Raw genomic sequence first — 26,604 nt, forward strand, 5'->3', positions numbered from 1 at the left:
ATTTATTTATCTTGAGCAGCGACGGTGATCATCCCGAAGAAAGACACACGCATACACACTTTTATTTTGATCGGCGGTCTTGATCGGCGGCATACATTCGTGTGGAAGACTACCGCCACCTCGGGGAGCCGGAGAAAACTAGAGACGCGCGACGGGACCGCCACGCCGGGAGAGCGGAAGGAAACTAGGCACGCAAGCGCTTGGAACGACGACAAAGGGAGGGTGGTGCAAGCGTTCACTTGACCGACGCGGGTCGCACAGCGGCAAATCTTTGATAAACTCTTATTATCTACCTGAAAGTCTACTGTTTTTGAAAATGGTGCCTATTGATAACTAATCTACTGAAAATGCATATCCAAGTGATGAGGTGTATAAGCTTTTGCATAGAATGAAGCAATATTGCATCATATTGGGGAGCTGAGTTTTTGCACATGCAGATCTGTTAATGAACATGAAAAATGCATAAATCCCTAGCCATAGACAGCTTCGCTGTAAAAGAAAGCATTGCTTTTATTTTGGCTACGCGCCTACAAGGAAGCCTTTTAACTTTCCTGCGTCTTGAAGGGCTCGAAAATCCTCCTTATAAGCCAAAAGCTCTGGTCGGTGTTTCGTATAGGCTCCGGAGGGTGGCGAATAGAGCACAATGCACGAAGAGCATGATCTGGGCTGGCAGACGCAAACGTCTTCCACGAACGTGTCATCCAGCATTCCATCAGCAGCACCACGCCTTCTACGAGTTCTTGTCGACAAAAGTATCTGCCGCCGCGGTCAGCTCGTCCTTTGAAGGCGTGCCCAGTAAGATGTCCTTCGTTCCGAGCACAGCCAGTAAAACGTTCCTTACCAGGTCTGGAACGTAGAAAAGGGACACCAAAAAATTAAGTTATTTACCTAACATTGGGGAACACCCTATTTGATGGCAAACTGCGATTGCATGGTCATATGCCTGTTTATTATCGACAGGTAAGAAATCCTCAGAACAGCTATCGGCAGACTGACCGAAAAAAGTAACATTAGTTATATACACTTTGCGAGAGATATTAATTGCCTGCATTGTAACCATGCATGTTCATGGATACTTAATATGCACTGCGTTCTTGCTCACCAAGGGCTAGAATGGTGCTCGAGGGTGGGTATCCTACTTAATCTTATGCTATTGACTTGGTTCAAACATGCAGAAAGAACAACAAAGACTGACTACTTTTCTCGTTATTGCTCAAAAGTGTTTTTTGTTCGTTTTTTTCCCCCCTCAACTGTGAAGCTTTCCTTCTGAGAAACCCGTTTGGGTTTCCTTTGTAGTTTTGTGCTATAATCAGGTGGATGACGGTTTTTCCTTTCAAGAATGACTAGCATGTTAGGTTTAGGCTGCGCTCACACTTCTCTACGGAGCAAGACAAATGAACAGCCTCTTCCGCGTAGGGTACCTTCTTCTAACGCCTTGTAATATTTTCCTTTGTATATTGTTCTGTAATCGCTTTTTGGCCTTCAGGCTATCTGACCCATCGAGGTGGCTGAATATCTGCATCAGCTCTTCACAGCAGGTTTCGGAACGTTGAAGCCATGAAATGAAGAAAAAAGAAACGAAATATCTTTCGAATCTATTTGCGGAGCATTATATAAAACAGGGCCACTTAGGGTGGGGCTCCTACCGTTATATCATACATCGACCACGAACCCTTGCTAGATGCCCAAGCCGCATTAAAATATATTTTCGTCACTTCCGCGTGACGAAAACTTGTATATCACCTCCATATCTCCTAAGTATGTTTATGCATCATCTAACCCTCGGTACACTAGCTCTGTATTAATGTGCGCAGGCTAAAAGCGCTGCAACTCTGACGGTGAAAAACTGGCGTTCCTTTTTCTCCAGAGGTGCGTCGGAAAACTTATTCACACGTCAACAAATGTACACAACCCTTTGAAGTAATTTTTTTACATTACGCAATACCATTCCCAGCGCGAAACGACAAGAACATAAAGCAGGCGTGCCCACACGGCCAAGCGCTGACTATCAACAGATAACTTTATTGAAAGCAAACGTATAAATAAGCGATGATGCACGTGACAATAACCGAAAAATTGTCACTGTGAAGGCACAATGTGAAGTCACGTCCGTCTGTTTTGCTATATAAGTCGGAGATAGATTACATGGCCAAGTTTCATTAGGGGTTGATATCATTTGATGGATTGTTATGGTCATTTCGTGCCAATTGTGCCTTCACATTGTCAATTTTTCAGTTCTTGCCACGTGTATCATCACTTATTTATATGTGTGCTTTCAAAAACGTTATCTGTTGGTAGTCAGCGCTTGTCCGTGTATCTTTTTTGTGTGTTCTTGTCGTTTTGCGCTGGGAATGGTTTCAGAATCGTTTTTCATTGCTCCGTACGTGTATTGTTTAACGCTGATCAGGTGACGTTTCATAGAGTACAGCTCGAGAAAGCCACTCACCTAAGCTGACGTTAACGCCAGTGAAGAGCGAACTCAGCAGGCCTAAAAGTCCACCGTCCGATTCGCCGACCACTTCTTTTCCTATTCTGCCAACGGACTGCAACAGTCCCACGCCAGCTCCTTGGCGCAAAAAAAAAAAACATGATCGGAACAAGGAGGTGTTAGCAGAATGTTTCATCGCACAAACAAAAAGCGTGTTATTGTATGAATCTACATCATCATCATCAGCAGCAGCAGCAGCGGCAGCAGCAGCAGCCTATATTTTATGTCCACTGCAGGACGAAGGCCTCTCCCTGCGATCTCCAATTACCCCTGTCTTGCGCTAGCGTATTCCAACTTGCGCCTGCAAATTTCCTAACTTCATCATCCCATCTGGTTTTCTGCCGACCTCGACTGCGCTTCCCTTCTCTTGGTATCCATTCTGTAACCCTAATGGTCCACCGGTTATCCATCCTATGAATCTGCATATACATGTATAAATAAAAAAGATAATTACTTACTTTAACTGAGCCCATACGAACTTCTTTGATATGATTGATTGATTGATTGATTGATTGATTGATTGATTGATTGATTGATATTGCAAAGAATGGTGGCTCTTTGGCCTATAACGTGCAATGAGGTATTGCATAGAAAAAAAAAATTGTCGTAGTTTCACCCGAAAGGCGAAGCATCAATTGCGATAGCAAATTAGAAGAGAGCTATACGGAGTAAGGATAGTAGTTTTATCAGCTGTGTAAACTTGGACATGCAGCAGCATCAGCAACGTGCAGAACTGTTGTCGACGCCGTCGGTGTTTTGCCCGCGTTCGCACCGAAGGCGCGCGGCGTTGGTGACTGTTGCCGGTGCCTCTGGGGGCGGCTCGGAGGTTTTCGACGAGATCAGAACGGGACACTCGTCGAGCAGCGTCGGAAATCTTACCCACCTTCTCGCCTCGCAACGTTTTATTGCGATAGCAATTATATGGACACTCAAAAGCAGATTTCTGCCGTCGGCGTCGCCGTCGCCGTCGGCGTCGCCGTCGCCGTCGCCGTCGCCGTCGCCGTGAGGTTCCGTATGACGTCATTTGGAGATGAAATCGTCGCCGCGCGCCGAACGCTGTATGTGCGAGTGAAAGGGCGCGAGGGGCGCGTCTTTCACAGGGAGTGAACGCACGGCGGAGAACAAACGCGCGTTCTGCGCCGTGCTCGCTTAAGGGCTGCAGAAGTAGGCGTCTCTTTTCTCCTTTACAATCACCATATATGTAGAGCAAACGCGCCTTCTTCGGACGCGCGAGAGGCCGTGGGGGAGGGGGAGGGAAGGGAGGCGACGTTTAGCTGCGGCACCAAGTGCCTATTTATATCAGAGGCTCCAGCAACAGTCACCAACGCCGCACGCATTTTGAGCTAACGCGGGCAAAACGCCGATGGCGTCGACAACAGTTCTGCGTGTTGTTGCTACCAAAGCCGCTCACCTTACTTCGTATGACATTGCTGTGTTGCTATCGCATTCATTGCTTCGCCCTTAGGGCGAAACTGTGACATTTTTAACACGAAAGTGTTTTATGCCGGGGTCCACCAAGACTTCACTGACGTATTTCCGTCACGGAAATACGTCATAGAACATAATACAAAGAAAGAAACCAGAAGAAAAAGTTCCACAAACATGCAAAATTTGGAAATCGAACCCACGACCTCTCGGTCCGCGACGATAGATCGCCGAGCGTTTAACCCATTGCGCCACAAACGCATTTGCAGAGAGCTACACAGACGCGCCTTATATATCTAACACTCCTCCGTGTACCCGCGCTCTTGCTCGGGGTGGTGCCGCCGCCTACGAGCAGAAAAGAGAAGTACTGCATTATGACACTAACGCGCACCGACAGTGAACGCTTCGGTGGTCTCAGCACTACGACGCCTCGATGCCAGCATTCGAAGGGACGCTGGCATCAAGAAGCACTACCAACGCCACTAGGTGGCGTTCCTAGGTGGCGTTCACCGTACTCAGCACAGCGGAGCGTGGCCTCCGAAATTAGCTCTGAAAATGTTTCTGAAGTTGATCACGGAGGCTGCAATTACGACGCGCTGTACGCGCTGATTTGACTCGGTGACGATTCAGTTACGTGCTTTGTCTTGCGCGTTGTATTAGTGTGTCAGTTACGTGCTTCGTCTTTCGCGTTGTGCTAGCGTGTGCAGCGTAGTGCAGCTTCCATATGCACGACGGTTGCTCATGGTCATCGACGTTGGTAGTCGTGATGGAGGAGACGTGCCACCAGGCGTCAGCGTGGGTGCATCAACGCCTAAGGGCGCTTTAGCCACAAAACACCAATAGACATTATATATCAATGTGCAATAAACATTACACTACTTCTGTGAAGACACGTTTCACTTTCGTGTTCTATACCGATTCCTATATAAGAGGGATCAACCACATTTTTTTTATACAAATACGCATTTGGTGCCGCAGCTAAACGTCGCCTCCCCTCCCTCCCTTCCATCCCCGACGGCCTTTCGCGCGACGGAAGAAATCGCGTTTGCTCTCTATATATGGTGATTGTGAAGTAGGAAAGAGACGCTTAATTCTGCAGCCCTTCAGGAAGCACGGCGCAGAACGCACGTTTGCTCTCCGACGTGCGTTCGCTCCTCGTGAATGCGCGTGTCTCTCGCTCCCTTTCACTCGCACATACAGCGTCCGGACCGCGGCGACGATTTCATCGCCGTTGACGTCATACGCAACCTCACGACGACGGCGACGGTGACGCCGACGGCAGAAATCCGCTTTGGAGTGTCCATATAATTGCTATCGCAATAAACGTGCCTTGAAAGTGGAAAACGCACTGAGAGGAGGAGAATCGTCGCCGGTGTAAGAGCCCGAGATTTCTTGGTAGAAGCCAGTATACAACAGGCGTGGTTCCTGAGATTTCTAGAGATCACAGAAGATATATCATAGAAGACCCCCATCACTTTTCATTTTTTTTCTTTAATTGGCCGAGTTGCATAGTTGCGAGCGGTGTTCCTGAACTGACAATGTTTAATGACGGCTTGTAGTGGGAGAGCTCGAATGTATAACTTCAAGTTGTGGTTTATTGATTCATTGATTTGTAAACAATAAACGTGAGTACGCAGACTTTGAATACATTAGCAGTAAAGTAAATTCTGTGTGGGGGACCTCCTGCCAATAATGAATACACGTTAGTAACATTCATATATCAGCCACACTAAAAGCAAGGTATTATGCTTGCGTTTTATTTTTATCAGAAACTATACTATTCTGGATCTTTATTACAGTCAATGAGGATTAACGGCCTGCCAATAAGCAGCAACATTTCCAAGCGCTTTGCTTAATCCAATGGTCCGCTGGATTACGAATTGCACTCTGAATAATATAGAATACTGAAATAATACAGAACCTTGTTTTAGCTGAACGCCAGACACATGTAAATTACCTGGGTGAATAACTCCCCCCCCCCCCCCCACCCCCTTACCCAACCCCACTCTCATCCCTGAAGAAAACGTCTAAACCTAAGAAACTAAGTTCCTAAGATGCACCTTATCCTGCCGGAAAAAAAAAACAATACCCTACGGACATAAACAAGCTGTAACGGCGGACACATGTACTATTCAGCATTCACGCTGTGCATTCACCTCAAGACGCACCTGAAACTTACATGTAGCCGCGCTTCAACAGATTGGCTTTGAGTAACAGTGTTAACACAGCGTCGGTGAAGACTTCAAAAGGGAGCGCCTTTGAGACAGTGACTTACAACCGCCGACAGCACTCCTAATGCACTAGGCGCATCTGGTTACCCCATCCTTGCGAAACTGGTTTCCAAGAAACACGTAGACTCTAAGAGGGAGGGCAGATTTAAAAGCCAGCGTTCCTATACAGCGCCGACTCGTAAAAGCACCGCTGACGATAGGGCTGCGAGTTAGTTCTCGCGGTGCATCCGATATGCACTCTGCTCCAGATGCGGAGCTTTAGCCCTGTCGAAGGAAAATAAAAAAGGAGAGCGCGTGATCGAAAAGAACAAGCATTTAAAGAGAAACCTCGTGGATTCGTCTAGACACCCAAACATAGCGTAACGCTTCAGACAAAAATGAAACTAGCGAATTAAATGGCCCCGAGGCACTATTGTACACCTTTGTCTTGCTGTTTTTACTTGTGTCTGTTGGTGTCAAAACGTGTGTTGCTTTAGTGAAAGTAAAAGCCGCCACTAGACAGCACCCTTGTGATTCAGAAGAGAGAGCGCTCGCAAGCGAAAAGATAAAAAGATGAAAAGAGAAATACTTTAAGGACAGGTGCGGATGAGAGCATTGACAGGCGTATCATTCTTATACGCCTTGACTGGCCCAAAAATTTTGTATACCCTGCGTGGTTAAGCGCAACGTCCAGCACACCTGTGTGGAGTATTCAGTATATTGTAAAGGCATATACCTTATAAGCGGGCACTACCCTCTACAGGCGCCAAATAATTCTGTCCATCGGAACTTTAGTTATACTACATTTCTTGCACCTTCAGACTTATGAAACCCTTACATTTGTAGAACGTATTATGATTCTTTTTTTTCTTTTTTTTTCAGTCAGTTTCATTGAGAAGTAAGTGAACCTGTTACATAAAGACATGCTGACAGCTACAGCAAACACCCAGCTGTCTATACCTTCAAATTCGTTTCACTAAATGCGCTTTACACATATTATACAAACGGTGCAGCACAGTTACAATCAGAAGTGTTTCAGGATGTATGCGGCATATTTTATGTATAATTATTTTTATCAGTGATTTTGCTGTTGATGCCCTGTTTGGCGTGCACGGTTGGGAATATATCACCTGAGGGGGGCTACACGCTCAGTGGAGACTTTGCGCAGTCTCCGTGCAGACGTGTGTTCCGAGACTGTCTGCCCTGCGCTTGGATTATCAACGCCACCGCAGCTCCTGCCCTCTCGCTCAGCGGTGACTTTCACGAAGCCACTGTACGCTCGGAAAACGTTGGCAGCTGTGTAGCCGCATCGAAAAGATGCGCCTTGTCGCCACACGTGGTCTATCGCATGCAGCAGCCGTGCAACGAAAAGCGCGCTTGTAATGAAGGCTTGCCTATCACGTAACGCTTGCTCCGAATCAAGTTAACCGGTCCACTGACCAGGTGGAACCAGCGCACTCTGGAGTGGTGCATAATTACGGCTCTACATGACAAGGACTAGAGCTTCTGCAATGCATAAAAAAGCATAGTGGTAGCTACATGGCCTCCGCCGGTGGCAAACGCTACTTTGAGCGTTCCGTTGCCTAAAAACAGTTGCCCCGTCAAGTGGCAATAAAGAAGTACCAAAATCACGGTCTAGCGTCAAAACTTACGTTCGCATGCGCTCCACAAGGACAAAGAAAAATAAGGCTTTAACGCTAACAGTTGTACACTCACAACTATGCTCTACGTAGTTTTGACTGCTGGTGTGTTAGCGTTGGTTGTGGGTCTGCGTACTTTTGTGTGCGTCTCTTCAACTGCCATTGTACACCTGTGGAGTCACATGTCAGGCCTACAGGTATGTAAACATCTCCGGTTTGTAATAAATACCTCTCTCTATCTCTCCCTATCTCTCAAGAAAGGCGTTCGGGCCCCTTTTCCAGAGATCATTGTTATTGCTTGCTGACACTCGGAGAGTAATTCCCCAAGGAGCTGCCTGCGCATGCGCTTCGGCAGTAGTGCTTTGCGTAGCTGTCACCGTGAGCAAGTTAGATCAACTAGCCAAATGGCCAGCATTTCTAACGCTTTATAACGGTATATGGCACCAATGCTGACATACTCATGGAGTATATAACGAACGTGTCATATACGCATATGCCTCTGTAAGAAAATAACAACGCACCAATGATGAGCCTGGCTCCCGAAGTCAGGGCGTACACGATTTCCGAGAGCTGCCTCTTCTCGCGGTGAACGCTGCCATTGTAAAGCGTTCGCGCATTCATGCTCCCTGCATCTGCATAGTGCGAAATTTTATTTGTCAAGGGATTGAACAGGAAAACCCCGGTGCTATCGTCTGAGGGCCTAATGGCCTTGATAGAAGCGCGCGGCAAAACGAAGACACAAACGAGAAGAAAAGATTGGACAGCCCTTGTCCATGTTTTTATCTCTTTCTGTGACTTAGTTTTGGCCATGCGCTGCTATAACATCTAAGTTCCAACTCGTATGATTCGCCATTCCTGTGCGGCCCAATTGCATTTCACATTCAAGTGATTCTCGCTGCGATAGACCGACCCGGACGCAGCAGTAACAGCGACTGCTGCGATTAAAGTCGCCTGTGATTAAAATATTTTTACAACATCGCGGTCTTTGTTGCGATCCCCTTCTCTTCTCCTTAATACATCCTCTCTAACGATGCATGTTGGCCCTATTTTACATGACATTATGTGCGCAGACGAAATGGTTTGTGCAGTTGTTGCACATGGGGTTCGTGACGTTCTCCATTTCGTGTGACATTTAGAAATCCAATGGTCTCTTCACTCAAAAAAACATACTCCCTTAAGAGAAGAAGGGAAGCCGAGGGGCTCTATTTTGTTAATCGTGACCATTTAAAGCCAACAGACAATGATGCCAAAGAAAGGATCGGCGCAATTAACTGTGGTTGAAATTGCCATGTAAAAATAACAATAAAAGAGAATTCAAAGTAGACGAGAAGATAATGTGTCACCGGTGGGAGACGAACCCACAACCTCCGCATTGCGCGTGCGTTGCACTACCAATTGTGCTACAGCGACGGCCATGAATCCGTCCACTAACTTGGGTATTTATGTTTTACTATATCTAGTCCTGGGAGTGTTAACCAGTGCCACTCAGAGCCATGGTGGGCGAATGTGGGACATCCTTTTTTTGCCCGATGACGACACGCAACAAGTAAATTTAGGGTATATAAACACTCTTAAGGGTATTTGCCTGCCCGTGGGTAACACTCCTAGCATTAGGGCGCTAAAAATTTCATAGCGCAAGACAACCATGCTCTAACTAGACATGCGATGAGAAAAAGCGGGGTTGAAAACTGTGTAATCATTCTGACAGCCTTGTGAGCACAGAAATATCCTACAGAAGAATTTGACAGGGATATATGTGTAAGTTTATTTAATGCACTTTTCGTGTCATCTGTCACAGCTATCATCATTTTTATTTGCCAGAAAAAGTCTACAAACAAGATACCGTCATTGGTCGCCACCAACAATTTGACCTTACCCCTTAAACGTCAGGGCGTTAGCCACGGGATAACCGAACACCCTTTGTACCCCAATAAATGTCTAAAAATGTTTAGAGCATACACCCATTTGGGACAATAAATTAAAATAATCACCTAAGACATTGAAACACTATGTAAAGTTAAAGCACAACGTCCAGCCTAATAACTTTTATATGCGTGAGGTCAACGATCCTTATTCGATATCAACGCGTGTCTTCATACATGCGTAATTACAGAGCCTTGAGAGAGGTTCGTTTTCAAATACACGCTGCCTCAAAAGTATTGCGCTCTGTTTAGAACACTCGTGGATTATTTCAACTCGCAAGTGTTGTTTTCAACATTCCCCTTTTTTTTCGCGCAATAGACCAAACTCGAAACAACAGATGTGAAAGATCGCTGTTCAGGATGGCAAAGTATAATGAGTTACTAAGGTTCGTATAAAGAAGAAAAGTACAACTATAGTAGTTCCGATACAGTGGCATGGAAGAAGACATAAAAAGCCGTAAGGCGAACCTGCTGCAGTCGCTCCATTTTCATATAGCGTCTGACAGTATAACTGTCAAGCCCAGGTTTAATGGACATAAAACGGCACTATCGGTAATGAAAATGATCTCATTCGCTAAAAGCAGCTCAGGTCTAACAAAACACACGTTACGTGATTCCGCGGCCTAATAACTGAGCACAGAACACGAGAGATATAGTAACTGAGAATATGTTTCCTTTCTTACCATGGCGAATGACTGTTGTCCGAATGAGCAGACGAGAAGAGCCCCTGTCGCACAAAGGCGTCGTCTTCATCGGTGTATACGGTAAGACAGGGTTCAATGGAAAGTATATGAGCTAAATATTTCGCCTGTGTTAGTATGACTAGAAGGCAGTCGTGACATTGAGTGGTACAACCTCGTCGAAACGCTTCTGCGTCATAGAGTGGACGCATTCCTTCCTTACTTTAAATGCTAGCGGTATACGACTCCCACACACTCGTCTCGTGTACAAACAACTGCCTTCGAGCGCGCTCATGAAAACCCGCCGTGGGGTCGTAGTGGCTATGGCGTGGCGATACTAAGCCTGATGGTGCAGAATCGAATCCCGGCCACTAAGCCCGCGACGCTCGCATTTCAATGGGAGGGGAGGGGTGCACGCTCAAGAACCCCAGGTGGTCGAAATTAAGCCGGAGTCTCTCACTGTACGGCGTGCCTCATAATCAAGTCGTTGTTTAGGCACGTAAGAACACAGAATTTATATTTTGTTTATTGCGCGCATGAAAACCTGGGGCTGGTTCCACGAACCCTTTTGTCCATGGGTTAACTCCGTAACGCCTAGTGTATCATATTATGAGCTACGCTGTTTTAATAGCTTGTGGCACCGTGATTATCGCCGCCAGCGCCGGGGATGAAGACGATGGCTAACGAGCATCGAGTGTGACATAAAGAACACGATAGCGCGCCCGGTCTCAGGGGCCGTGTTGTACTGGCTGTGTTTTACGGCCGTGTTTACTGGCTGACCGGCTTCAATAGATCGTGGCCGCGGCGACTACTTCTTCGCGCCCCTTGTACAACCTAAACAGTCTGACTTGGGCACGGGAACCTCAACGCATAGCCCATAGTAGCGTTTCTAACATGCCGGAGAGAGTTTTCGGTTGTGGGTATAGTTCAGCAAACCAATTACTGATTAATTAATATACAAACACAGTTATAACTGAAATAACATTGCACTTTTGTTCTCTTTTTTTGTAGAAGTGTACTCTCTGTGCCCATAATAAAGATGAGCAAGTTGTTCTAATTTTCCTCGATGTGGAATGGTTTGGGCATTGCACGGGTAAATGAGAGAGGATAGAAAGCTTTCTACAAGGGAAAATATTGGTTGCCGCATGTTAAGTCATCGAGTGAGAAATGGGTGACTCTGGCGCTCCACTTTTTACCTTTATCCCTGTACGAGCTACTAACGCGCCGTCATTTGCGCGATGCCGTTCACCCTCGGTAAACTTACCCTAAAGTAAGATGATTAGTGCAATCGTTGAAGTATCTTCTGTCCACTTACATTTCGAAGGAGACAGTGTCAAGGGGGCCGTGGAGCAGAAGAAAAGTGAGAGGCTTGCGCAGGCCGCCCGGAGCAACAGCGCCATCTTCGCCACCTAGAAGGGTCAGAAGTGTGCCGGTGTGTACACTATGCGCACAGTGAAAATAAACATATAATTACGAAGACTCTATCGGAGGTTGACTGTAAAAGTCAAGTGACAGCTTCCCAGTAGACGTGTTGAAATATGCTACTGGGAACGCTTAGGGGCTAGCTCTATCGGTTACTGCAATGAGGTGAGCGAGGGCTGTGACGTGGCACTGCCTCCGGGATCACCCAGCTTTACAACTCCCATTAAAACCACATCGCGCACTGGTAACAAGATATGGTGTACATATTGTGCACTGTTATCAGGATCGGCCCACCAAGTCAACGTCTTTTATAACACTGTATCTGTGACCGGCCCAGTTTGCTCGGTCACAAAGCCGTGTAAGCGCCAATTATGGATTGAGCCGGTGCCACCACCAGTTTCACAATGACTTACGTGTGACAACGCCAACTGCTTAACCAAGACAAGCCTTTTGTACGGGCTAGCCACGGTATTGATTGATTGATTGATTGATTGATTGATTGATTGATTGATTGATTGATTGATTGATTGATTGATTTTAAGAGCCCAAGTCAGCACACTGTCCCAGCAAAACTTCAACCCGTGAAGACATTGCGGAGCTGACACAAGTGGGAACTCGTGGCCACGAAATTGCATCATAATCGGTTTCTAGTTATAACGGAATTAACTGTGAATGAACGAGCGGACGAATCGGCGAAACGTGCACACGAACATGTAGAAGAATACAGCGTTCCACTGTTCAACAATGAAGTTATAAACATATTACGATAACTCTCAGCAAGAAGATTATCTGCGCTATCGTTCGATGAACAGTCCAAAATATCCATTTTGTATGCCGTACGCCCCGAGCTGAAGTTCAGTGAATATGGAAAAATACCGCGAAGTGTGCGAACGCTGTTTCACCGCTTTTGCCTTCGTGTGGCATACACAAAACACTTTCTTTATAAGATTAATTATGCAAGCTCCGCGTCATATTCATGTGGAGTGGCGGACGAGGACGCAGCCCACGTGCTGCTGGACTAGCCTTTATACGCCCAGCAAAGGCAACAGATGCGCTCTAAACGTGGAGCTGTGGGAAATTTTCCATTGTCCCCTTCGGACAATACTTGGACCATGACCAGTTGAAAACTTTGAAAGAACGGCTTTTTGTGCTGTAAATAACTTTTTTCTAAGTATCGACATGTGCTCAAAATACTGGGACGATGTTGTGCAGTGACTCGCTTTCATTGTGTTTCGTTTGTTTTTTCTTTAACTCTTGTAAATGTGAGAGTGTCTGTGCGCTCTAACGTGTTCCTTTATTTTTGATTATTACGTTTTTTTGTCTTTTTAAACCAAATATATTTTTGCATAGTACGCCTATGTAACCGAAAAAAGGTCAAAGACGCTTGTGTGGCGCGCAAAGTAGGAGCAACGCTCTCACAAGGGTCGAGAACTTGTAGCACGAAAGTGTTCTCTGCCGGGCTCCAGCGAAAATCTGTCCAATGTACGAACGTCACGCATTCATCATCACGCAAATCCGCGAAATGTGCATACTCCGCCGTTTTGTGCCTACCTAATAGTTAGGAAAGTAGGCATAGAAAGGTTCCAAATGTTTGCTTCAATAAAGGGGTTGTGCTCTTGGTGACGTATATATGTTGCAATGAGAATATTTAAGTATTGTGCGTTTTATCACTCAATAATTCTCTAGAAAAGAAGGCCGGTAGCCTGGACGTCTATAAGGGTCCTGGCTAGTTTCGGTACAAACGCCCACTCGTTACGCAGCACGTGACTCGCGTGCTTACTTTTGCTGTCATTGCTCCTCCCTTGCGAAACTGTAATTAAATAAATGGCGTGCACATTTATATCCTTGAATTTGTGAATGTACAACTAAGTTGCCACTACTCTGATAATACAAGTTGCACTTTCGTGTTATGACCAACTCCTCTAAAAAAGCGATCAGCCACTTTTTTCCAGTTCGAGGCATGCATCAAGACTGAGGTTCGAAGAACAACACTAATGACGTCAAAGAGTACAAATAGGTTGATACATAACAGATTCCACAAAACACTGCTTCAATTCATACACAACACAGGCCTCACAGCACACATATAATACACATATACACATCAAGAATTATGCCTTAACGGCAAGTCTTTATCGCAATAAAAAAAAGAGGTTGATAGAGGTTTTGTTTGCTTATTTTAAATGCGAAGCATTTCTTGGCGAACATTTGCTACTTTGACAGTATCCATCTATCTATCTATCTAGCCGCCTACGTCTTCGTGCTCTCAAGGTCGTTTCGTTAACTTGGTATGTAACAAAATTGCCATACTATGACAAGAGTATATGACGAACATAATTGATATGTCATGACATAGATGTCATGACATGCGTGTAATGTAGGTCATGACAATGACCCAGCGAAAAATATTGACACTCAAAAACCACTGATATGGGTTCGGACTTGGGTACTAAGTGAAGAAAACATTAAAGGATGCTGGTAGAAGTCATAGTCATGAGCATGACTCAGCAAAAATGAAATGACACGGCGAAACAATATTAACACTGAAAAACCACTGGAATTGGTTCGGACTTGGGTATAAGTGAAGTAAAGACTATAGGATGATGGCAGAAGTCATAGTCATGGGTATGACTCAGCGAAAATGACAATGATCAGTGAAAAAAAATAACACTCAAAAACCATTGGAATGGCTTCGGAAGTAGGCACTAAGTGAAGGAAAGACTAAAGGAAGCTGGTAGAAGTCATAGTCATGAGCATGACTCAGCAAAAATGACAATGGCTCAGCGAAAAAATATTAACACTCAAGCCACTGAAATTGGTTGTCACGTGGGTGCTAAGTGAAGGAATCACTAAAGGGTGGCGGTAGAAGTCAGTCAAGACTATGACTGAGCAAAAATGACAATGACGTAGCGAAAAAATATTAACACTCAATAACCACTGAAATGGGTTCGGACGTGGGTACTGAGTGAAGGAAAAGGCTAAAGGTTGATGGTCGAAGTCAGTCATGAGCATGACTGAGGCTTTCGCCTTAAGGTTTCTTAGGTGTAGCTGAAGGGACTCCTGAGCACTCATGACATAAATGTCATATCATGCCTGTCATGAAGGTCATGAAAGAGCCACCTACGTCTTTGGATCTCATTGTCATTTCGTTAACTTGGTAGGCACACTGCTTCGCATAACATCGTTTTTTTTTTCGTTTCTTTGATTTTGTTCTGCAATGTGCTTACTGTGTTTTGAAAAGCGTCATGTATACACCTGGATAAATTTCTTCGCTGCGAGAAACCCTACATTTTCCCCCTACTTTTGCTTTTCAATAGCTCTTATTTTCGACGACGAGTCCGCTTTAGCACGTCAAGTTGACATTTTTGCGCCGCGTAAATTACAAAGTGCAAACTTTTTTATATATAAACATGAGAAACATGAGGCTACGTCAAAGTCGGCTGTCCTAAAATTCATATCGCCCCGCCATTGTGCTAAACATTTTCTTCCGCGACGGCCAAAAGCAAGAAAGCCCAATAATATTCAGACATGATAGTTTGGTACAAATATTTGAAGGGAGGCTGAATCTTGCAACGTACCGCAAATATTTGTCTGTAAACTAAGTAAGCTTCACGGAAACCTGCTAGATGAAGGTAAATTAAGGAAAACAAAGGTTGCTATACACGTGAATGGCGCAATGCTACAAAGAAAGCTTTCGCTTTAAACCAGGTGAACGCGAGACCTTTCTCGCTTAACAAGACACTCTCATGTCACAAATGAACATGCCATCGTATATCATAGCTACTGAAGGCTACAAGAGCACTACTGCGTTTTCGGAAGTCAACCGAAGTGCAGCGACCGTCTATGAGACGCAACACTGAGAATCCAATGGCGTTGACAACTCAAGTGAACCATAACTCGATTTTCTCTTTCTCTTGGGCCACCCTGCCTTTTCCTTATGATCTCTCTCTCTCTCTCTCTTTCTCTCTTAATCTTTTTTCTGCCATTTCTCTTTCCCACAGTGCACAGTAGAAAACCGAGCTAAGTGCTGATTAACTTAACTTGCTTGCCTTTCCCTTATCTTTCTCTCTCTCACGGGTACCTTTAAGAAAAACATTAATTGTAGCCGGGATCACTGTCTGACCAAGGCATTCTTTGTATCAACTGAGCTAGCCTGAGCTACAGATAAAGCTAGAGTAAACGGGTGTATCTGCAAACGTCGCATCCTTCGCCGGATTTTTTTTTTTTTTTTTTTTTTTTTTTTTTTGCTTTCTGCGCTCGTGTTTGAACGGTTATAGCGAATTAGCCCACGGGTTTCGGTGCAGTTTGATGCTGATGCAGGACTAGAGTTGCACTATTTTCTCTCGCTGTTTGCGTGCCTTACGGCATTGCCGATTGAAAGGACGCCGTTTCACTGAAGTTTGCAATGCAGTTTTCATTTAACCAATGCCACGAACTGCCCTTTCTTTGTTATTAACGCAACGCTGGTACCCCGTCTCCGTCTTACAGTGTTGAAACAGTATTTCGCATGTATCTGCTGTGCGTCTGGCACTGTTTTAATGTTCGCTAGCTCCATGTACTTGCTGGCTTCATGCAAAGACATTTCGCTACGACCACCCGAATCTCTATATTGACAACAACGAGAACATTTGACGTATGCGGTGTGACAATTGACGAATTAAGAAACTACAAGTCATGACGTCGTCAGTTCACACAATTCGATCCATGAACAAGAAAATGCAGCAGGTAACACGACATTCTTCTTGTACACGTGTCCTACCAAGTACTCATGTAGAACACAAGAGTTGAATTATGCGATAGAACTCTCAACTTCGATAACCGTCGCCAAACATGCCATGGAGGCTCACTTTTGGTTGAATCTTTTATTCACCAACGATGTGCTTAGGCTACCGCGTTCTCACCCCAAAGTTTTGTTTTTATGCACCCCAGCATGTTGCCATTGTAATGACATCACTAAGTAGACTCTGTAATAACAGTAGAGCAGCCAATATTGCGGCTAAAGCTTATGACGTTGCAATAAAGATCCAACGCACCGCTCTAGTTTTATGATATCTGTGACGTGCCGTTGTGGTCGTCGGTTTCTATGGGTTCCGGGGCGGCATAAGACGCATCCAGACACAGTGGAGACCAGGAAGGGACTGCCTGACCCTTCTTCTTTATTGCTCGAGCCCCTCTCGCGAGCGCGAGCTCGGCGCCAAGGCGCAAGACACGTGCGCACCAAGCGTCGTCTGCTTTCGCTCGTGACATGGCCGGGTTTTGAAACAAGTCGTCCCGACTGTTTACAACACTAAAAACACAACACATAACATTCGCAATGGTACAACAGGAATTATCTAAAACATAAGCAAACTTAAAGAGCAATCATACAACAGTAACTATTTACAAGGGCAAGCTTTGTCGTCCCATTTTTACACACATAAATAAATGTAATCACTCGAACTATACTACACCACACACTTCACTGCATCCATACGGCGTCAGACACATGTACGGCTTAGTCCGTTGCACGAGGTTGTTCCATCTCTGCAATTGGGCTCAGGTAGGGCTTCAATTTCTCCACATGCACAATGTCCGTTCCCATGTTATCGGCAAGTTCGATCTCGTAGTTCACGGGAGACAGTCTGTTCACTACCTTGTGAGGGCCGTTGTACCATGTGGTCGATTTAACACCGGAGGGTGGAGCCTTAAGAAGCACTAGTTGTCCTCTTTCGAACACAACGTCCTTGTGGTGCTTGTTGAAGTAGTCCTTCTGTTTTTCTTGTGCCAGTCTGATGTACGCGGCCGCAAGTTCTCTAGCTTTTTTCAGTCTTTCGCTCACTACCGCGCCATAACTGGAATCTTCTTTCAGTTCTTCAAGTTCTAGGCGGCTGTAAACAACGTCTAGTGGAAGCACTGGATCCCTACCATAAACTAAGAAGAATGGAGTTGGCGAACCGTGTCCTGGTACCCGGTGTTGTAGCAAAATACAACATATGGGAGTACATCAGCCCACTTCTCTCCCCCGGCGGTAGTCATGGCAATCATCTGCTTGATAGTCTTGTTAGCCCTTTCGCACAAGCCATTTGCTGCAGGATGATATGCGGTAGTGGCAGCATGTGTGATGCCACGATGTTTGAGGTAAGCTTCAGTAGATCGTGCCATCATTTGAGTACCGCGGTCTGTAATAATCGTGGCTGGGCATCCATGCTTCAAGACAATTCTGCGCTCAATGAACTTTTGAACTGTCGTGGCTTCTATATTCCTCAAGGGTTTTGCCTCAACAAACTTGGTAAGGTAGTCAATGGCTACGATGATATATTTATATCCTCGAGAGTTCTTGAATGGTCCTACGATGTCCATCCCAACTGTATGAAAAGGGCTGTGCACTTCTATCGGTTGTAGTAATCCATAAGGCAGCGATGTCGACATCTTCATCCTCTGACAAAGGTCGCAGTGACTCACATACCGTTTGACATCCGTATAGAGCTTTGGCCAGTAGTACTTGGACCTCAGCGCTTCGAATGTTCTTCTGATGCCCATGTGGCCACCGTACCTTCCTTCATGCATTTCTCGAAGTGCCTCAGCCTGTCGCTGAGAAGGAAGGCAGAGGAGAAATCGACTGCTGACCGGACCTTGATCTCTCCTGTACAGTACCTCATTGTGCATCAAAAATTTCTTTTGGGCCCGTTTCTGTTGCTTCTTTGTGCCCAATGCACCATTAAGCAGATCCAGGACTTTAGCGCAGAATGCGTCCTGACGCTGCTCTTCACCCATGTTGCCACAGTATCGCAGTGGTGGATAGGATACAGCAAGGATTTGGCCTTTCTCTGGAACAATGGGAGGTGTCCTTGAGAGACAATCTGGTGCGCTGTGCAAGATTCCTGATTTGTAGGTGACGTCAAAGTCGAACTCCTGCAAAATCAGCGACCAACGGAGGAGACGTTGGTTACCTTCCTTGTAGCGCAAAATCCAGCAAAGGGCGTGGTGGTCACTGACAACTTGAAATTTGCGGCCTATCAAGTATGGTCGCAACTGTTCTAATGCCCATTTCACAGCGAGGGCTTCCAGTTCCGTCGAAGAATAATTGACCTCTGCGCCTTTAAGTGCCCTGCTCAGGTATAACACTGGGCGATATCGTCGCTCTTCATCTTCTTGCAGCAACAGACCTCCTAAGCCGAGACGAGATGCGTCTGTGTGTACTTGCACCCTAAATTCCGTTCTCTCCGAGAATAGTTTGAGGACAGGCGGCTGACACAAAGCGCACTTTAATGTCTCAAAGGCCACTTGCTGATCCTCTTCCCAGGAAAAAGCAGAATTCTTCTTTAGGAGGGATCGTAGAGGTGCAGCGGTAACGCTGTAATTAGGGATAAACTTCCGGAAGTATGACGTAAGCCCCATGAATGACTGGAGTTCCTGTACGGTTCGAGGAGGCCGGAACATCTGAACAGCTGACAGTTTCGATGGGTCAGGACTTACACCATCTTTTGTGACAACATGCCCAAGGTAATTAATAGCAGTGCAGAAGAAGTAACACTTCTGTGGTTTGAACTTCAAAGCTGCTTTCTGGAACCTTGAAAAGATGTCCCTGAGGTGCGAAACATGGTCTTCAAATGTCTGACTGAAGACTACGCAATCATCCATGTAGACGAGAGCGTTGTCATACCTAATTCCGTCAATGATTGTATCGACGGCTCGTTGACACGTGAAAGGAGCACCTTTAAGACCAAACGGCATCCGTAGGAATTCGTAGAGACCCCAAGGTGTAACGAAAGCCGTCTTCTGTATGTCATCTGGATGCATGGCTATCTGATAAAAACCAGACACCAAGTCCATGACAGAAAAGTACTTGCTTCCGGTGAGCGCCTGCAGGGCATCTTCAATCCTTGGAAAAGGGTAAACAGTATCTTCAGTCACTGCGTTGAGCCGTCGATAATCGACGCACATGCGTGTTGTCCCGTCTTTCTTCGCTACTAGGACCAGCGGTGAAGCCCAAGGACTTCGAGAAGGCCGGACTATGTTGGCATCGATGAGGTCCTTGATCAGACTCTTGACGAGGTCACGTTGCGCAGGAGACAATCTGCGAGGTCGTTGGGAGATAGGCTTTGCATCCCCAGTTGGAATACAATGTTGCTCAACTTTGCATGAGCCTAAATCCGTACTTGATTGTGCGAAGCAAGCAGCATGCTGCGCCAACAACTCCTTCACGACCTGCAGCTCACTTGAGGATAACGTTGTGCCAACGTTAAAGTTTACGTCACCAATTTGGATTGAGCAATGCTGCGGGTCAACAACTGCATAGGCTGGTGGTTCATCAAGATCCTCAGGAGAAGGCAGGCATGAAACTTGGAGAATCTGTTGACAGTCTTCCACAGAGAGTTCAATGTCCTCTATTCCCCCTGCTTCTTCTACGACTCCAACTGTCATCTGAGATGGAAGCACGATGGCTTGGGGTGAACAGTTCGTAAGCAAAACCTTGACTATCTTTTCGGATGCATCTGCAACCATGGGCTCCACAATGACCGAATAGCGGTCGTACAAGAGCTTTGTCCCTGTGATGACCATCACACAATCTTTATCTCTAGACATGCGATGCCAGTCCACTGGAACTAACTTCCGCGATAAAGCAGGTAGTGTTTGCTCCCTAATGAGGTGGATCTTTTGTAACATCTGAGGAACAGACAAAGCAAAGCTTTGTGAACCCCAGTTGATGATGGCTCTTGAGGCCCGTAGGAAGTCGTCGCCTAGAAGCACTCCGTCATGAGGTAGCCGCTTAACCACGACAAATTCATGCTGCAATGTTTGGCCGTCGACTGTTACAACAGCTTTGACTTGACCCAAGTTTTCTAAGTGATGGCCGCTTGCTCCTACCAAACGCAGGGACGAAGGCTCAATAATTAGCTTGAGTCTCTCAACCAGTGGTGCTGTAATCAGACTTTTCACAGCACCTGAGTCCAAGATGCCTTTAAACGTTTGTCCGTTGATGATGACAGGAACGGAAAAAATACCCGCTTCTGTAGAACAAGACACCTGCTCAATCACTGATGACTGCTCGCGGGCATTGGCGTCACCAGTTGATCGTTTCCCTGCTCTTTTGGGCTGGTGGACTCAAATTCCTCCTGCCACTTCAAAATTCTGCAGTTAGTGGCAGACGACACTGTGTGACAAAATGTCCGCTTCTAGAGCAGTTCAAGCATAGTTTACGAATCCTGGAGGTGTTCCCTTGAGATCTGTTAAAAACACGTGGTGAATAATAAGTCTGATTCCTCGGAGGCGGCTTCACTTCATGTTCCCTTTGAGGTAGGTTTTTCTGGGGTAGCTGATTTTCTGAGGAACCGCTAGACTCCATGCTCTCCTTGCGCTGACGATTCCGCATAGACTTCCGAGACGAACGCTTTACCAAAACGGGGCGTTCCGTGGTCTGCGATGTGGGAGGTTCAACCGCAACCAGAACTTTAACGTTTTCCTCGGTATTGCTGATCTGGTCAAAGCGCAGAAAAGAGTCTATCATGTCATTTAGTTTCTCAAAATTCTTGTCAAAGAAGTGTTTCTTGGCCTTGTCTGAAAGCGTAGCCATGATGACCTGACACTTCTCCTTTTGCAATACCGGATAATTGCATTGTTCCATGAGGTCCAACTTGCGGTAAGCAAAGTCTGTACACGACTCTCCAGCTCGTTGTGTAGCTCCGAACATTCGCTGCTTAGAGGTTACATCACAGTCAATGTTGTAACGGCGACGGAACGCTGCCTTCACATCAGCCCAAGTAGCGATATTGACCATCTTTGCGTGGTGGCGCATCCATGTGAAATCCTTAGCTGGGAGCCTAGAGATAATGAAGGGTATCGCGACCTCTTCATGAACGCTGAAGGTTCTGAACCAAAAATCAACTTGATGAAACCAAGCGGTGACATCTTTCCCAAGATGCGGTAAGGAGCTAGCTGCGAAACTTGAAAGTCGGTCGCGAGCGTCTTCACCCGAGCTGTTAGAGATGCATAAAGTAGCTTCGTCTTTAGCTTTGCCGCGTTGGTTTCCCGAGCCGCGTTGAAGATTTATCGACGCAGCGCTCGTCTCCGTACTTTGGCAGGATTCGGCGTCCGAGTCCTCACGCGTTTTCGACTCCAAGCGCTCGATGCGTTCCACAATTGGAGCGAGTAAGTTGCAAAAGAAGTCGTGACTTGCCTGCAACTGCGGGTCAAGAGGTGGCTTTGGTGCGTCGACTTCTTTCACGGAGTCGTGTCCATTCGAAAACATTATTTTCAGTCCTTCCAATTCGCGCCGGAGCTGATCCACTTCGGTTTTTAGGGCACCTGCTTCGGACACGGCTGTCCTGTAGGCTTCCACCCGGGCGGCGTCATCCAACTGTTCGAACACATCGATGGAACACTGGGCGGTCGCCATGTTGGGTTTACGGAGCCGACGCTGTCCTGAAGGCAATGGTTCGACCAAAGGAACGCGCAGCGAGCGACGACCCCACATCAAAAGGGAATAAACGTCTTCATAGCTCACCCCGAGCCGTTGGGCGCCAAATGTGACGTGCCGTTGTGGTCGTCGGTTTCTATGGGTTCCGGGGCGGCATAAGACGCATCCAGACACAGTGGAGACCAGGAAGGGACTGCCTGACCCTTCTTCTTTATTGCTCGAGCCCCTCTCGCGAGCGCGAGCTCGGCGCCAAGGCGCAAGACACGTGCGCACCAAGCGTCGTCTGCTTTCGCTCGTGACAATATCATTAAACCTTTAGGCAGACGTGAAGTGCGGCACACCAGCAGTTATTTTGTATATGTAACGGTAGGCACGCCCTAAAAGCGCTCCAGTGTTCCTTTCTTTCGCGAGGGTAACTGGTTGTCTCATACATAACGCCATCGTCCAGCGCGGACTTTCATTTTTGCAGCGCGGACTCACACAGCAAAAAAAAAAAAAAAGAAGACTGGGACCAGCGCTCGTCCAGTCTGTGTGAGTGTTGATATATCAAGTCCGCACTGCAGGCATGAATGCGAGCTCCAGCAACCAACTAGGCCACCTCACCGTATTGACTGCCTCCACACTGCTCGCGCTGACCAATGGTGTACGTTCACTCTGGTTAGGCATAATTCGGGTAAATGCAATTAATCCGGAAGTATGCAAGTGCTCGTAAATAGTTACACTAGTTATTGTTGCTTGACAAATCGCAGTTTTCTGTTATCTAAACAACAAAATTTCGCTAATTAACGCTGCAATGATTCCCTAAGGGCACTTGTGCGAGCTGATGATTTGACGGCCGAACAGAATATCTAATTAGCAGAAACATTTTGCTTAGCGTTGTTATCGACAAATGTATCCTCAAAACTGTTAGGGAAATGGGTTGGTGGTGTTCGAGTAAAAATTTATTAGCAATGGACAGACAGACATTAGATAGATAGATAGATAGATAGATAGATAGATAGATAGATAGATAGATAGATAGATAGATAGATAGATAGAATAGATAGATAGATAGATAGATAGATAGATAGATAGATAGATAGATAGATAGATAGATAGATAGATAGATAGATAGATAGATAGATAGATAGATAGATAGATAGATAGATAGATAGATAGATAGATAGATAGATAGATAGATAGATAGATAGATAGATAGATAGATAGATAGATAGATAGATAGATAGATAGATAGATAGATAGATAGATAGATAGATAGATAGATAGATAGATAGATAGATAGATAGATAGATAGATAGATAGATAGATAGATAAAGAATGCTAATTGCATTAAACAACATGTTCTCAACAGTTTAAGAAATAATCTTTTACGGTGTTTGGATAGTGATAGCAATGGTAAAATCTTTAAACAATATGGAAATTGGTCTGATGTGTGCTTGATACCAATACACATGGCCTTTCCACATTAGGTGTAAAAAGGGTAATAAAGCTAAGTAGCTTCTTCACGGCATGTGCATTCTTGCTGCAGAGGATGACAGATAATTTAGGTAAGACGACTTCCTTATTTCTTTAACAACTGCAGGGATCACTTGTTTCAACTTAGTGTTTATTTCGCTGTAGTGGGTAACGTACAATAGCGTCGTTAGCATTTATTACGTTTGCTTTCAACACCTCATTTAGCAACAAGCGATCTTTCGACACGGTTGTGACGCGTGTCTGTTCACAGCGAAGTGCAGTTTTATAATTGATTAATTGCACATGAGGCGCTACCATATTCCGTATCATTATCAGAAAAACATAATCTTAAAGCTTTTTTTTTTCAACATTGTATTCTCGTTGTCCGCGTTACTTATCATTTGTTTTGCGTAAATGTGTGCGTTGCTAAGGACAGTTAAATTAATGAAGTTTTTAAACAACAATAAATGGCGACAGTTCTCGCTTGGGCGCATACTTCACAGAGCACAAGGTCAACCGTCTTCACAGGGCGTTAACCAATTAATCAAGCACTACGGAAACACTGTCAGGGGCAGAACGATAAGCGCAGCGAGAAAATACGAAAGCCAAAGAAGCGGTTTGATAATGATCGTGAGCTTATAAAGAGAGTGGTTTTTAATCTGCGTCTGGGCTTAAAAGATTTACCTTTTTAATTGTAAACGTCAAGGCACCTGTACTTGTTTCATCTGATAAATATACAGCAAGAACACATTTGTTCAGTTTCTGTCGTTCCATCATCTTGAAAAGTCCGACCAACACTCTGAGTTATGGAAATATACGTTTGAGCTATAATGACAAAACTATCGTTTATCATTTAAATGAATGTAAGTGCAAGGAAATATATCTGATGCTTTCGTTCAAGTAGCAAAAACTTTATACTGTAGCTACGCACCAAAGAAGGATACACGCAGCTAATTGCTCTAGCGCTTTTAATCAGAAATCTAAAGCTGCTCCAAAGTTTACACATTTTCAGGTGGTTTTTATGCCAGGATTTGCAAACGGTCCTTGTATGGGCAGCAAATAAATTTTTGTGTTCAAAATATTGTTCATCAAATAATTATGTGACTTTTATAACTCCGGTATTTTAGACGTCCAGTGTTTCCGTTCGACAGCGTTAAGTAATTATTTATGCGCGGTCATAGCCTCCATAAAGAACTGCTGTAATTAAAGCGTCATTTACCGAAAACTCTAATGAAAATTATTATGGCGAAGACACACCTAAAATACAACTCGCCGGCCAAGGCTTTGTGCTTAGGCTCAATTAACTTGCAAAGTATTTTAATTCCACATCCGAAAACACCATTTACGTTTGGTCACGTTAAAGTACAAGAACAATAACATCAAGAGCCGGCAGCATTGGTACATATAAATTTCGCAGTTATATTGGTAGTATATTTCTTGCAATTTCGCAGATATTGAAGTGATCATTATTGAACGAATTAAAAGAAATTAGCAAGGGACTGGAGTTTTTTTTATTTGCACTAGATCAGTGTAAATTTTAATCCTGAAAAGATGTACATATCTTTCTTTCTTTTTATTTCATAGGCATTATAGTTATGAGCATTGAGTCGCAGCCCTTGAGATAACAGGTTGGTTAGGTTACAAAATAACGCTGAAACAACAAAGGAAATCGAACAAGTTTCAATGTGGCTATTATAGTTGCCTGACTGGCTATAGTTTGCGCAAATTCATCAAAACTTTGTCGCTAATGAGCCGTTGACCGGCCATTAGCATGTGCGCCATTTACAGAACTCTGCGGGTATATGTCCGATGAAGAGCCGTTCAATATAGCTAGCGCAGTGTCGCTGAGATCGAAGATGTGCTGCGCAGCTTGTCATAACTTAAGCGATTGCCTTTTCCGTCCGTGCGGTCAATAAATGAAGGAAAACAATACAGCCACGTGGCGCCTTAAAGTGGAACGCTGACAGCAAGAACAGTTGTCGAATAAAGCGCGACAACGTGGCCTGGTGCCGTCGCACAACTTTCGGGGTTGGGACAGTACACCATCATTGCTCACCATCGGGCGCCGGCCGCAACAATCAATAGTCGTTTAACAAAAGCCAGACGCTTGTGCATGCTCCACAAAGAGGCCTGACTAATGCCAGCCTACAGCGACACGATGAACGGGCATTGTGATAATGTTTCGCCTCCGCTTTAACACCTCCTAAAACGCATTAAGGCAGAGCAATGTTAGCATCTCTCTTTTAGTCAAGTGAACCAGACGTCACGTCACATGATGCTTAGGTGCATCGTCATAGGAAGCAACGTCGCCAACAGCTGCTCTACCTGTTTTTAATTACTGCGCGTCGACGGTGTACACAGCGCCCGCCGGACGTAGAGAGCTTCCGCCACTTGTCTATCAGCTAGCGTTCTCGCTCGGTGCACCGACGTGCCCTTCTCCTACTCAATTTACCCTATATTTTCTTTTACCTTTCGTTTTCCACGGTACGACAACGGCCTTCTTTCGTTATTTCGATGTCCATATTGATCCTGCGCAAACGCATGTCCCTCATTGTCTGCCACGTAAAGCGGCCCGTCAGCTCCACGCGTGCCGCTTTAGACCATCATGCGAAGCAGCGCTCAAAGCACACAATGTATACGTGCACAAGCGTATAGGCACACAGAATGGCGCCTAAGCGTCATAAATGAAAGGGCGCGGCTTCTATAAATGCTGTGCAGGACACGCCTGCCACGCACGGTGTGTGCACCGCGTGGCGTGGTTTCTCTTAGCAGCGTCACGCTCACCTCGGCGACAAGAGCGGCCTGGTTGCCACCGAACGTTTCACTTCGATCGACTCGCCTCTTGGCTTCCGGACTGCCGAGCCGCTCGTTCGGCGTTTCTTCCTTGGCTGCTGTCGCATTGTTAGCCCGGGGTCAACTTTAAATACGAAGGTTGCCAAACGACTCGCGTTACCCGTCCACTCGGC

At 45.5% G+C, this 26,604-nt stretch overlaps 1 protein-coding gene and 1 non-coding gene across 5 annotated transcripts; both read right to left on the bottom strand.

Annotated features, from left to right (window-relative positions):
• Nucleotides 1-26,604, bottom strand: LOC125939621 (uncharacterized). Of its 4 annotated transcripts, none has more exons than XM_049669827.1 (5): nt 26,423-26,604; nt 11,681-11,774; nt 8,285-8,395; nt 2,447-2,566; nt 1-846 (listed from the first exon to the last, which is right to left on the bottom strand). In XM_049669827.1, exons 2-5 carry the CDS (start codon nt 11,763-11,765, stop codon nt 731-733), a joined length of 432 nt encoding a protein of 143 aa, XP_049525784.1. In that variant the 5' UTR covers nt 11,766-11,774; nt 26,423-26,604; the 3' UTR covers nt 1-730. The 4 variants fall into 4 exon arrangements, with proteins under 4 accessions (XP_049525784.1, XP_049525785.1, XP_049525783.1 ...); XM_049669828.1 differs by having other exon boundaries at nt 11,681-11,806; XM_049669826.1 differs by lacking the exon at nt 26,423-26,604 and adding an exon at nt 12,664-12,766.
• Trnaa-cgc (transfer RNA alanine (anticodon CGC)) lies at nt 9,101-9,173 on the bottom strand. Its single transcript has one exon. It is a non-coding gene; the product is annotated as a tRNA-Ala (tRNA).

Source organism: Dermacentor silvarum, chromosome 6 (assembly GCF_013339745.2).
Source record: "Dermacentor silvarum isolate Dsil-2018 chromosome 6, BIME_Dsil_1.4, whole genome shotgun sequence".
NCBI lineage: Eukaryota > Metazoa > Arthropoda > Arachnida > Ixodida > Ixodidae > Dermacentor > Dermacentor silvarum.

What these genes read in the sequence shown, in the direction of transcription:
- LOC125939621 (XM_049669826.1), bottom strand. Translation starts at nt 12,711, where the DNA reads ATGCCACACGAAGGCAAAAGCGGTGAAACAGCGTTCGCACACTTCGCG. An exon ending in CAGCGTTCGCACACTTCGCG is followed by an intron (nt 11,775 to 12,663) that starts GTATTTTTCCAT and finishes TGACCCTTCTAG; the next exon opens with GTGGCGAAGATGGCGCTGTT. An exon ending in TGGCGTTAACGTCAGCTTAG is followed by an intron (nt 847 to 2,446) that starts GTGAGTGGCTTT and finishes TCTACGTTCCAG; the next exon opens with ACCTGGTAAGGAACGTTTTA.